This window comes from Nerophis lumbriciformis, linkage group LG09 (assembly GCF_033978685.3).
Source record: "Nerophis lumbriciformis linkage group LG09, RoL_Nlum_v2.1, whole genome shotgun sequence".
Lineage (NCBI taxonomy): Eukaryota > Metazoa > Chordata > Actinopteri > Syngnathiformes > Syngnathidae > Nerophis > Nerophis lumbriciformis.
In genome coordinates, this window is record NC_084556.2 from 10021521 (window position 1) to 10035985 (window position 14465).

The 14465-nt window shown below is 41.5% G+C and overlaps 1 protein-coding gene across 3 annotated transcripts in view; it reads left to right on the forward strand.

Annotated features, from left to right (window-relative positions):
- sgcd (sarcoglycan, delta (dystrophin-associated glycoprotein)) overlaps positions 1-14465 on the forward strand; it is a 547116-nt gene that overhangs the window by 502886 nt on the left and 29765 nt on the right. For all 3 annotated transcript variants that reach the window (XM_061962681.2, XM_061962678.2, XM_061962680.2), the window contains exon 6: positions 6358-6430. In XM_061962681.2, the coding sequence (XP_061818665.1) occupies positions 6358-6430 (73 nt within the window). The remainder of the gene's footprint in view (positions 1-6357; positions 6431-14465) is intronic.

Sequence of the window (14465 nt, forward strand, 5' to 3'; positions counted from 1 at the left end):
TTTAATGACACGTTTTATAACACATCTGTGTATTTATTTCCTAATATAATTAATTTATCACATTTAAGTGATTTTTTTTAAGTTTATTTATTTATTTTGTCCCAGGTTGAGACTAGATGGGAAATTTACTGCGCTAAACCACACACACACACACGTATACACACTCACACAGGACAATAGACTTTAATAATAATTTGGAGTGCATGAAAGGCGTAAAATAAAACGTTACTCTCTTTGAACACATGGCCATTTATGAACAAGTATAGACAGCAGAGCCAGTAATGTTATCATCAGCAAACTGCTGAGTGAGCATTAATGACGCTCATGAGTTTTGCAACATTTTAAAGCGCATGCAGGGATAGCTAAAGTGGATAGCGGTGTTTCTCGACAGCCACGACCTACGCCACGCTTATTAGAGACCCCGGAGGTTTGTTTGCATTTGTGGACCACGCCCTCTTACATTGAAAAGAGTAAATACCTGTGCTAAAACTAACGCTCAGTGGTAAAATAAAAAACGGTGTCTCAGTAACGCAGTTTTTCATCTTTCGTCACATCACGTTAAGGCACACGACATCCTAAAACACTGAGGGTTTTTTTTTTGTTCTTCTTCCTCCCTGCTGAGACTTGAGCTTGCTAATGTAAGTCTTTGTGTTTTATCTCACTTCACAACAGACGCCATTGAAATGTAACCACAGCCTTTATGAGCTACTTTCTTTTTGCAGCCCGTCTGTTTTGCTGGGGGATTTTTACGCTTCCCCGAACACCTAATGCTCACATTTACAGAAGTAGAGCACTTGTTGCCTTTTACTTTCCTCAAACCCGCTGATGAAACTCCTTTGCAAACAGCAGAGTGACTTCTTTTGCACACGTGTACGTTCTGATAAAAGTTGCATCACTCCAACCGGTTTAATAAAAGACTTTATTGAAGAGAACAGAAGCGCCACTTTGAATATCAAACTACTTCTGACAGGTTAAGCGGGGTGAAATTTGCAAAAAAAACAAAAAAACAAAACATTACGCTGTTGTTAGATTTTAAAAGAGCACGTCAAAAGACTTAAAAAGAGTTCCTTTTGTGGCACTGCATTACAATTACACGTCACTTATATCGACATAATCCTCACAAGATTCTAGACAGGCTCATGATTTGACATGTTCAACTAAAGCAATTCTCAAAGTACACACTGACTTTTTTTAACTATGAAGTCAGCAGGTGGTCAAAGAGTTTTTATACAACACGAGTAAAAGCACTAGTCAAAGATCCTTTAAATGACAAGAGTGCGTTGCTATGTTTTGACCAACAACTGCAAAATTGCTTGTCAAGGCTCTTTTATTTATTTATATATATTTATGCCCTGTGATGAGGTGGCGACTTGTCCAGGGTGTACCCCGCCTTCCGCCCAATTGTAGCTGAGATAGGCTCCAGCGCCCCCCGCGACCCCGAAGGGAATAAGCGGTAGAAAATGGATGGATGAATGGATGGATGATCCTTTATACACATACTTGCCAACCCTCCCGAATTTTCCGGGAGACTCCCGAAATTCAGCGCCTCTCCCGAAAACTTCCCGGGACAAATATTCTCCCGAAAATCTACCGATTTTCAGCCGGAGCGGGAGGCCACGCCCCCTCCAGCTCCATGCGGACCTGAGTGAGGACAGCCTTTTTTCACGACAGGAGGACAACAGGGTGACAAGAACTAAATCATCCAGACTAGAGATAAATTGTATTATTATGTTTATCTTACCTTAAAATAAATATATTTATTAATTTAAAAAAAAAAAAAAACTAAATACATTTTTACTATATTTTGCTAAAAACATCAACATTTATTGTATTTTTATTTGTATTTTTTTCTGACTCCTTATTACGTCCAGTCATAGAATTATACATTAAAATAAACATTTTTGAAATAATTAATTTTAAATTGTCATAATAATTCATTTAAAATTACCATATTTAATTATTAAAATAATTGCTTGTTTATCAACAACTTTAGCATTTTATTCATTACATTTTGAAGCTCTCAGAAGCCAAGTTATGTTATATTCCTTAAGATTTATTTATGCAAGTTTGAAGTATCAATTATCCAAACACAGTTTTGTTTGCATATTTTCAGGATGTATATATATATATATATATATATATATGTGTGTGTGTGTGTGTGTGTGTGTGTGTGCATATATATATATATATATATATATATATATATGTGTGTGTATATATATATATATATATGTATATATATATGTATGAAATACTTGACTTGGTGAATTCTAGCTGTCAATATACTCCTCCTCTCTTAACCACGCCCCCAACCACGCCCCGCCCCACCCCGACCACGCCCCCACCACCCGAAATCGGAGGTCTCAAGGTTGGCAAGTATGTTTATACAACAAGACTGCTGTGCTTTTTGTTAAGGACGTACTGTAAAAACTCTTGTCAAAGATCCTCCGTATAACAAGTGTCTCGCTGTTTATTAACAACCAACTGCAAAAATGCTGGTCAAATATATTTTATACAACAAGACTGCTGTGCTGCCATTTTTAACTGCAAAAAAAGCTAGCTAAAGATTCTCTCTATGACAGTAGTGCACTGCTGTTATCAAGGATCTATTAGAAAAAGGCTGGTCAAAGATCCTCTATACAACAGGGTTGCTTTTCAGTTTTTGAGAACCTACTGCAAAAATTGCTAGTCAAAGATCCTCTACATAACTGGATTGCATTGCAGTTTTTGAAACTTACTGAAAAAATGCTTGCCAAAGATCCTCTATATGACATATTTGCGTTGCAGTTTTTGAGAACCTACTGCAACAATTATAGTCAAAGAGCCTCTACATTACAGAATTGCACTGCAGTTTTTGAGGAATCTACTGCAAAAATGCTCGTCAAAGATCCTCAATTTGACAGTGTTGCTTCGCTGGTTTTAAACAATGACTGCAAAAAATGGTAAAATATTATTTATACAACACAAAGACTGTCTTTAAAGACCTACTGTTAAAACGCAATTCAAAGATCCTTTACACATGACAGGATTATAACGCAGTTTCTAAAGAACCCACTGCAAAAATGCAAGTCAAAGATCCTCTTTATGACAGGATGTATTCGCAGTTTTTGAGAACCTACTGCAAATGTGATTTTCAAAGAACTACAATATGACAGGGTTGCTTTGCTGTTTTTAAACACCTACTGCAAAAAAAAAACTTGTCAAAGATTATTTATACAACAGAAACCCACTTACTGTTAAAACGCAAGTCAAAGATCCTTTAAACATGACAGGATGGCATTGCAATTTTTTTAAACCTATTGCAAAAATGTTAGTCAAAGACCCTCTACATGACATGATTGCATTGCAATTTTTGAAACCTACTGCAAAAATTCTTGCCAAAGATCCTCTATATGACATAATTGCATTTTTTGAGAACCCACTGCAACAATTCTAGTCAAAGATCCTCTATATGACAGTGTTGCTTCGCTGGTTTTAAACACTGACTGCAAAAAATGGCAAAATATTATTTATATAACACAAACACTGTCTTTAAAGACCTACAGTTAAAACGCTGGTCAAAGATCCTTTTTATGACAGGATTTTGTTGCCGTTTTTGAGAACCTACTGGAAAAATTATATTCAAAGATCCTCTCTATATGACAGATTTGCATTGCAGTTTTTGAGAACCTACTGCAATAGTGATATTCAAATAACTTCAATATTACAGGGTTGCTTTGCGGTTTTTAAACACCTACTGCAAAAAAAAAATAGGTCAATGATTATCAATACAACAGAAACACTTTTAAGAGCCTACTTCTAAAACACAAGTCAAAGATCTTTTAAACATGACAGGATTGCCTTGCCGTTTTTGAGAACCTACTGCAAACAATGCTTGTCAAAGATCCTCTACATTACAGGATTACATTGCAATTTTTTTTAAACCTATTGCAAAAGTGTTAGTCAAAGATCCTCTACATGGCAGGATTGCATTGCAATTTTTGAAACCTACTGCAAAAATGCTTGCCAAAGATCCTCTATATGACATAATTGCACTGCAGTTTTTGAGAACCTACTGCAAAAATGCTCGTCAAAGATCCTCTATATGACAGTGTTGCTTCGCTGGTTTTAAACACTGACTGCAAAAAAATGGTAAAAGATTATTTATATATACACAAACACTGTCTTTAAAGACCTACAGTTAAAACGCTGGTCAAAGATCCTTTAAATATGACAGGATGGAAACGCAGTTTCTTAAGAACCAACTGCAAAAATGCTAGTCAAAAATCCTCTTTATGACAGGATTTTTTTGCAGTTTTTGAGAACCTCCTGGAAAAATTATATTCAAAGATCCTCTCTATATGACAGATTTGCATTGCAGTTTTTGAGAACATACTGCAACAATTCTAGTCAAATATCCTCTACATGACAGAATTGCACTGCAGTTTTTGAGAACCTACTGCAAAAATGCTTGTCAAAGATCCTCTATACGACATACTTGCATTGCAGTTTTTGAGAACCTACTGCAACAATTCTAGTCAAATATCCTCTACATGACAGAATTGCACTGCAGTTTTTGAGAACCTACTGCAAAAATGCCCATCAAAGATCCTCTATATGACAGTGTTGCTTCGCTGGTTTTAAACACTGACTGCAAAAAATAGTAAAACATTATTTATACAACACAAACATTGTCTTTAAAGACCTACAGTTAAAAATGCGAGTCAAAGATCCTTTAAACATGACAGGATTGAAACACAGTTTCTGAATAACCAACTGCAAAAATGCTAGTCAAAGATCCTCTTTATGATAAGATTTATTTGCAGTTTTTGAGAACCGACTGCAAAAATGATATTCAAAGAACTTCAATAACAGGGTTGCTTTGGTGTTTTTAAACACCTACTGCAAAAAAAAAAAACTGGCCAAAGAGCATCTATACAACAGAAACACACCTACTGCTAAAACGCAAGTCAAAGATCCGTTAAACATGACAGGATTGTTTTGCCGTTTTTGAGAACCTACTGCAAAAATGCTTCCCAAAGATCCTCTATATGACATAATTGCATTGCAGTTTTTGAGAACCTACTGCTACAATTCTAGTCAAATATCCTCTGCATGACAAAATTGCACTGCAGTTTTTGAGAACCTACTGCAAAAATGCTCGTCAAAGATCCTCTATATGACAGTGTTGCTTCGCTGGTTTTAAACACTGACTGCAAAAAAATTGTAAAATATTATTTATATACACAAACACTGTCTTTAAAGACCTACAGTTAAAACACGGGTCAAAGATCCTTAAACGTGATGGGATTGAAACGCAGTTTTTGAGAACCTACTGCAAAAATGATATTCAAAGAACTTCAATATGACAGGGTTGCTTTGCTGTTTTTAAACACATACTGCAAAAAAAAACTGGTCAAAGATGATCTACACAAAAGAAACACTTTTTAAGGACTTATTTCTAAAACGGAAGTCAAAGATCCTTTGAACATGACAGGATTGCTTTGCCATTTTTGAGAACCTACTGCAAAATTTCTACAGTTTATGACATAAACACTGTCTTCTAGGGAGCTGCTAGACCAGGGGTCGGCAACCCGCGGCTCTAGAGCCGCATGCGGCTCTTTAGTGCCGCCCTAGTGGCTCTCTGGAGCTTTTTAAAAAAATGTATGAAAAATGGAAAAAGATGAGGGGGAAAAAATCTATTTTTTGTTTTAATATGGTTTCTGTAGGAGGACAAACATGACACAAGCCTCCCTAATTGTTACAAAGCACACTGTTTATATTAAACAGGCTTCACTGATTCGAGTATTTGGCGAGCGCCGTTTTGTCCTTCTAATGTTGGCGGTCTTTGAACTCACCTTAGTTTGTTTACGTGTATAACTTTCTCCGACTTTCTAGGACGTGTTTTATGCCACTTCTTTTTCTGTCTCATTTTGTCCACAAAACTTTTAACGTTGTGCATGAAAGGTGAGTTTTGTTGATGTTATTGACTTGTGTGGAGTGCTAATCAGACATATTTGGTCACTGCATGACTGCAAGCTAATCGATGCTAACATGCTATTTAGGCTAGCTATATGTACATATTGCATCATTATGCCTCATTTGTAGCTATTTTCGAGGTCATTTAGTTTCCTTTAAGTCCTCTTAATTCAATTTATATCTCATGACACACTATCTGTATGTAATATGGCTTTTAATTTTTTGCGGCTCCAGACAGATTTGTTTTTGTATTTTTGGTCCAATATGGCTTTTTCAACATTTTGGGTTGCCGACCCCTGTGCTAGACAAACAGCACCATACACTAAGTTGTGTTGAGTTTTACACGTTGAATCAGTTGAAATGATGAGTTAATAGCATATTGTTAATGTCTTGTTTCAGGGGCGGAAGGAGCCGTGTTCAGCAAGTCCGTGGAGACGCCGCACGTCAGAGCCGAGCCGTTCAAAGAGCTGCGGTGAGTCGCCCCGTTAATGTCGCATACATCAATTCCACTTTAAGCATATGTTGAAGTGATTTAGAAAGCTAAAGAGCAGGACGCACTAAGTGTCGTCTTCTTCATGGTTAATGATGCGTAAACATCCAGCGCCCGCAGGAAGATGCATCACTCTGTCTCCTGTTTGAGGACTACTACTCGGGGTGTTTTTCTAACCAGTGAATGGAGCGTCCTCACAAAAGCGCGTAGGCCAGGGCGGATGACGACTCGGCGTAAACGTCTTGTTTTCCGTCTTCCTTCTGTCCGCGCTGCCACTTGTGATGACCGTCAAGTCGGCGTCCAATGGAGTGTTTATCCGAAGACAGGAAATGAAAACAAAAACTACAAAAATTATAGATGGGCTCCATGAAAAAGTTTATTTATTGTCATTATTTTCAATTCAAACTCAATACAAAAGCCTTTTAGATTGTGGTAACTGTCAATTAATTGTAATTAAACAAGAAATTGGCATGGTTGCGAGCTAGGCCCTAACAGGAAACATTGAACCAACCTTGAAACCCATCCATCCATCCATTTTCTTCCGCTTATCCAAGGTCGGGTCACGGGGGCAGCAGACTAAGCAGAGAAGCCCAGACTTCCCTCTCCCCAGCTCCTCCCGGGTGGATCCCGAGGCGTTCCCAGGCCAGCCGGGAGACATAGTCTTCCCAACGTGTCCTGGGTCTTCCCCTTGGCCTCCTGTCGGTTGGACGTGCCCTAAACACCTCCCTAGGGAGGCGTTCGGGTGGCATCCTGAGCAGATGCCCGAACCACCTCATCTGGCTCCTCTCGATGTGGAGGAGCAGCGGCTTTACTCTGAGCTCCTCCCGGATGACAGAGCTTCTCACCCTATCTCTAAGGGAGAGACCCTCCATCCGGTGGAGGAAACTCATTTCGGCCTCTTGTACCCGTGATCTTGTCCTTTCGGTCATAACCCAAAGCTCATGACTATAAGTGAGGATGGGAACGTAGATCGAGCGGTAAATTGAGAGCTTTGCCTTCCGGCTCAGCTCCTTCTTCACCACAACAGATCGATACAGCGTCCGCATTACTGAAGACGCTGCACCGATCCGCCTGTCAATATCACGATCCACTCTTCCCCCACTCGTGAGCAAGACTCCTAGGTACTTGAACTCCTCCACTTGGGGCAAGATTTCCTCCCCAACTTGGAGATGGCACTCCACCCTTTCCCGGGCGAGAACCATGGACTCGGACTTGGAGGTGCTGATTCTTATCCCAGTCGCTTCACACTCGGCTGCGAACCGATCCAGTGAGAGCTGAAGATCCTGGCCAGTTGAAGCCATCAGGACCACATCATCTGCAAAAAGCAGAGACCTAATCCTTCAGCCACCAAACCGGATCCCCTCAACAGTCTGACTGCGCCTAGAAATTCTGTCCTTAAAAGTTATGAACAGAATCGGTGACAAAGGGCAGCCTTGGCGGAGTCCAACCCTCACTGGAAACGTGTCCGACTTACCGCCGGCAATGCGGACCAAGCTCTGACACTGATCATACAGGGAGCGGACCACTACAATCAGACAGTCCAATACCCCATACTCTCTGAGCACTCCACACAGGACTTCCCGAGGGACACGGTCGAATGCCTTCTCCAAGTCCACAAAGCATATGTCGACTGGTTGGGCAAACTCCCATGCACCCTCGAGGACCCTGCCGAGAGTATAGTTGAGGTCTACCGTTCCACGACCAGGACGAAAACCACACTGTTCCTCCTGGATCCGAGGTTGAAACATACACTATATTTCCAAAAGTATTTGGCCACCTGCCTCGACTCACATATGAACTGGAAGTGCCATCCCATTCCTAACCCATAGGGTTCAATATGATGTCGGTTCACCTTTTGCAGCTATTACAGCTTCAACTCTTCTGGGAGGGTGAGGTCACACACTGATGTTGGTTGAGAAGGCCTGGCTCTCAGTCTCTGTTCTAATTCATCAAAAAGCTCTTCTATCGGGTTCAGGTCAGGACTCTGTGCAGGCCAGTCAAGTTCATCCACACCAGACTCTGTCATCCATGTCTTTATGGACCTTGCTTTGTGCACTGGTGCACAGTCATGTTGGAAGAGGAAGGGGCCCACTCCAAACTGTTCCCACAAGGTTGAGAGCATGGAATAGGCCAAAATGTTTTGGTATCCTGGAGCATTCAAAGTTCCTTTCACTGGAACTAAGGGGCCAAGACCAACTCCTGTAAAACAACTCCCCACCATAATTCCTCCTCCACCAAATTTCACACTCGACACAATGCAGTCCGAAATGTAATGTTCTCCTGGCAACCTCCAAACCCAGACTCGTCCATCTGATTGCCAGATGGAAAAGCGTGATTCATCACTCCAGAGAACGCGTCTCCACTGCTCTAGAGTCCAGATTTTATACACCTGTGGCCAGGCCAAGTGATTAGGACACCTGATTCTGATCATTTGGATGGGTGGCCAAATACTTTTGGCAATATAGTGTATTTTAAAAGGCTTACAGTTATGTAATGATTTATGTAAATGTATGCAAGTCACAGGAAATACACATTAATGTACACAAAGTAAAGACAACAATGAAACCAAGATCGGTTGCTCTGTCACTGCTCAGAACAATCACGTAGATGGAAATCCGACACAAAATGGGCGACATACAGTACCAGCAAGCAAACATTGAATAGTTACAGTTCTTGTAACTGCTTTTTTTTCACACAATTTTCCACTGTTAGTCCGGGTTTGGGCCAGAAACCAGTTGTTTTTGAAAGATGTCCGCAATACCAAAGTGTTAGTAGTAAAGACTTAAGGCTATTAACCTACAAAACCCAAAACCAGTGAAGTTGGCACGTTGTGTAAATGGTAAATAAAAACAGAATACAATGATTTGCAAATCCTTTTCAACTTACATTGAATTGAATGGACTGCAAAGACAAGATACTTAACATTCGAACTGGCAAACGTTATTTTTTGCAAATATTAGCTCATTTGGAATTTGATGCCTGCAACTTGTTTCAAAAAAGCTGGCACACGTGACAAAAAAAGACATCATCAAACACTTATTTGGAACATCCCACAGGTGAACAGGCTAATTGGGAACAGGTGGGTGCCATGATTGGGTATAAAAGCAGCTTCCATTAAATACTCAGTCATTCACAAACAAGGACGGGGCGAGGGTCACCACTTTGTGAACAAAATGCGTGAAAAAATTGTCCAACAGTTTAAAAACAACATTTCTCAACAAGCTATTGCAAGGAATTTAGGGATTTCACCATCCACGGTCCGTAATATCATCAAAAGGTTCAGAGAATCTGGAGAAATCACTGCACGTAAGCAGCAAGACCGAAAGCCAACATTGAATGCCCGTGACCCTCGATTCCTCAGGTGGTACTGCATCAAAAAGCGACATCAGTGTAAAGAATATCACCACATGGGCTCAGGAACACTTCAGAAAACCACTGTCAGTAACTACAGTTTGTTGCTACATCTTTAAGTGCAAGTTAAAATTCTACTATGCGAAGCGAAAGCCATTTATCAACAACACCCAGGAACCCTGCCGGCTTCGCTGGGCCCGAGCTCGTCTAAGCTGGACTGATGCAAAGTGGAGAAAGGGATCTGTGGTCTGACGAGTCCACATTTCAAATTGTTTTTGGAATCTGCGGACATCGTGTTCTTCGGACCAAAGCGGAAAAGAACCATCCGGACTGTTATAGGCGCAAAGTTCAAAAGCCAGCATCTGTAATGGTATGGGGGTGTATTAGTGGCCAAGGAATGGGTAACTTACACATCTGTGAAGGCACCATTAATACTGAAAAATGCGGTACATGCAGGTTTTGGAGCAGCATATGTTGCCTTCCAAGCAACGTCTTTTTCATGGACGCCCCTGCTTATTTTAGCAAAACAATGCCAAGCCACATTCTGCACGTGTTACAACAGCGTGGCTTCATAGTAAAAGAATGTGGGTACTAGACTGGCCTGCCTGTGGTCCAGACCTGTCTCCCATTGAAACTTTCTTACCTGTCAAGGAGGAAATTAGCAAGTTTGGCGTCAGATGAAAAAAATCTTCTCCGCCTTCAATCGTCTCCATCTTTCAAAGGCATCCCCGATACAAATCCTCGTTTTGTTACTGGCTTTGTCATGAATAAGTTGAGAATCGTAACGACGCCTTTTAGATTTACTAAGGTCTGACATGTTTAGTAACTCTACCAGTGGCAGTAGCTTGACGAAGAGGGTGGTGCGTAACTGGCAACCTGGATGTGACACACTCACAGACTTTCTAATTGGTCAAACGGTGAGGGGCGGGGCATCGAAATGAAAACAATAACAGTATTTCGGGGCTGTAAATCTAATTTTGAAATGAGCATATCCCAGCTGAACTACCGTTATCAGTTATAAAGGTATTCGAAAAGAACATGATTTATTCATGCCTTTTGACATATCAGGGCCATTTAATGATGACTTGACATGAAATTATTACATATGGCACCTTTTAAATCAGACACCAAATGGAAAAAAGAAAATTATAATATGTACCTTCGTTGTTATTTAAATTGATTGTCTTTGAAGTTTCATGGAATATCATTCAGTTTTTGAGTGGCGACTAGGCTTGCGTCGTATCGGTGCATATTTTGTCGGTTGCATTTTGAATTAAAACAAAGTCGGACAGAAACACAGCAGGAAACGAGAGAATGGCGAGGCAAAGGAAATGATGACAAAAATATATTATTTCAGTGTTGTGGCAGCTGCCTTCTCGTGTCAGCCAGACTTATTATTTTGCAAAGCCCCCCGTCACGCCATCGCCGACATGCGATGACAGTCCGAATCTCCTTGCATCTTCCAATAACGCAGGATTGACCCAAACCATCCAATTATGTCAGCTGGTGGGCCACAATCAAACACGTCGGCAGGTAGCAATCTGCTATTCAAATCCTATTTGAGGCTAATCATATTAAACGCACACAGATATTGCGTTTGTACACAGTTGTCTGCGTGGCAAGAATGTGTCCTTGCATCAGAGGAGCGACTTTGTGGAAGTTAAAATGGCAGCGTGGGCACGCCGTGATTGATGCCAATCCCCGGCAAAGATAAAAGCAGTATTTATGAGGCAATAAGGCAAAAAGTGACAGTGGCACGGCGAGGGAAGAAGAGGCAATAAAGGAAGTAGGAGTTTTGGTTTCTGTTTGTTGTTGTTTCACCCGTCAGTGAGACTTTGATGGACTCATGCCTATCCTGTGATGATTGTCCCGGGAGTCCTCCCTTATTGACTATTGATTTATGATCAGAACTCCATAGACAAATAAGGGCGCTCAAAGTGGAAGTCAAGCATCTGTTCAAAGTCATCTAACGCACTTTTAGCGCTCCGTTGCAATACTTCTCAGGTTGAATCCAAGATTCAAGATTCAAGATGCTTTATTGTTGTCCATTCTTTAAAGGGGAACATTATCACAATTTCAGAAGGGTTAAAACCATTAAAAATCAGTTCCCAGTGGCTTATTTTATTTTTCGAAGTTTTTTTCAAAATGTTACCCATTACGCAATATCCCTAAAAAAAAAGCTTCAAAGTGCCTGATTTTAACCATCGTTATATACACCCGTCCATTTTCCTGTGACGTCACATAGTGAAGCCAACACAAACAAACATGGCGCATAGAACAGCAAGCTATAGCGACAATAGCTCGGATTCAGACTCGGATTTCAGCGGCTTAAGCGATTCAACAGATTACGCATGTATTGAAACGGATGGTTGTAGTGTGGAGGCAGGTAGCGAAAACGAAATTGAAGAAGAAACTGAAGCTATTGAGCCATATCGGTTTGAACCGTATGCAAGCGAAACCGACGAAAACGACACGACAGCCAGCGACACGGGAGAAAGCGAGGACGAATTCGGCGATCGCCTTCTAACCAACGATTGGTATGTGTTTGTTTGGCATTAAAGGAAACTAACAACTATGAACTAGGTTTACAGCATATGAAATACATTTGGCAACAACATGCACTTTGAGAGTGCAGACAGCCCAGTTTTCATCAATTAATATATTCTGTAGACATACCCTCATCCGCTCTCTTTTCCTGAAAGCTGATCTGTCCAGTCCAGTTGGAAATGCATCTGCTTTGAGTGTCGCAGGATATCCACACATTCTTGCCATCTCTGTCGTAGCATAGCTTTCGTCGGTAAAGTGTGCGGAACAAACGTCCAATTTCTTGCCACTTTCGCATCTTTGGGCCACTGGTGCAACTTGAATCCGTCCCTGTTCGTGTTGTTACACCCTCCGACAACACACCGACGAGGCATGATGTCTCCAAGGTACGGAAAACAGTTGAAAAAACGGAAAATAACAGAGCTGATTTGACTCGGTGTTTGAGAAAATGGCGAATTCCTTCCCGATGTGACGTCACGTTGTGACGTCATCACTCCGAGAGCGAATAATAGAAAGGCGTTTAATTCGCCAAAATTCACCCATTTAGAGTTCGGAAATCGGTTAAAAAAATATATGGTCTTTTTTCTGCAACATCAAGGTATATATTGACGCTTACATAGGTCTGGTGATAATGTTCCCCTTTAACATGTACAAGACACATAAGAACTGAAATTTCATTTTCGGCACAGTCCCACTAGAAGCAGACATACGTTACAAGGGGACAAGACGGGACCGCCAACGGATCAGCCACTTACGGCGCTCCTTAAAAAAGGTGGGAAAAAGGTGACATTGAGAAAGGGGGAAGAGTAAAAAAAATATCAGTCTAAGGCTGGACCCTCAGGAGGGGTCCAGACTGAGTCCGAGGAAAAAACCTGACATAGCATGGCACACATAAACATGATGCATGTAATCACATCAACTCGCAACAGAGGGGGGGGACTTGGGGCCCTGGAGGCCGGCTGCCGCTATAAAGCGCTACTCAGCCATCCACAACCCCGGAGGAATTAAGCAGTGGTGAAGGCGTTGATTGGGGCAGGGGCGTGTGCGTGCATGTATGCCCAATTAACTTGGGTGAGATGTTGAAATGTTTTTGTGGACTGGGGCCGATCTCAAAGTTCGACACCAGGTGTTGTTGAAAAAAAGGAAGGTCAAAAGCGTCCATCATTGAGGAGTCCTCGGGGGAGTTCTTCAGAACAGCCTGGTCCTGATAGCATCAAGGCCATTCGAGGGAGTCAAATCGTAGATTAAGATGTTGTTTTCTTCGAGCAGTCAAAACAATGACCTGCCTGCTCTGTGTGTCCGTGCTGGATCTCTCAAATTCAATTTAATTCTTCCTTCTCAGCAAGCTTCTCCGAGATGAGATCCATTTTGCGATTCAAATCAGAAATCGCCCCAGTCTGTGTTCCCACAGCTCGACCCAATCCTTCCATTGCGATGAACAGCCGTTGGGCTCCTTGAGTGGCTGCCATCGTCTTCCGAATTTGACGATACACCAGAGCAATGCCAAGCCCAATCTGCAGGTGCCCCGCGATCACGGTTCCAAATAGGTAGATGTCTTCCACGTCCTCGATGGAAAGGACTGAGCGGCCCATTCTTTCACAGATGTTTGTAGAAACAGACTCCATGCCTAAGTGCTTGGTTGATTAGGACACCTGATTCTCATCGTTTGGATGGGTGGCCAAATACTTTTGGCAATATAGTGTATATGAAAAAAGATCAATAATAGACCATTCATCGGCAGTGCGCCCTATAATCTGGTGCGCCCTATTGAGAGGCCCAGGATATGTTTTAGTCATCATCTAATATGATATTATAGTGCTGTAAATCCTGTGGCATACGTCGTGGTTGTCCTTTTCTTCTACGACTAGTCGTCTCTCACTAATAAACGCTCCGTTCTCCGTCCGCTCAGCCGTGCCTACAAAAGCCCGTCTAGGCAATCTGCGGCGTTACAGAGCGACCAAGATTGCCATTTAGCCTGTGATTATATTTTTTTTTTTTTGCCCATTCCGACTCCTCGCCGCTTATACGTTTATAAGGCCAAAGTGTTCTGAGCGTCGTGTTTGCAGATCATTCCAGGACACACCCAAGGACATGAGAATGCAATTTCTATCATGTCGGGGCC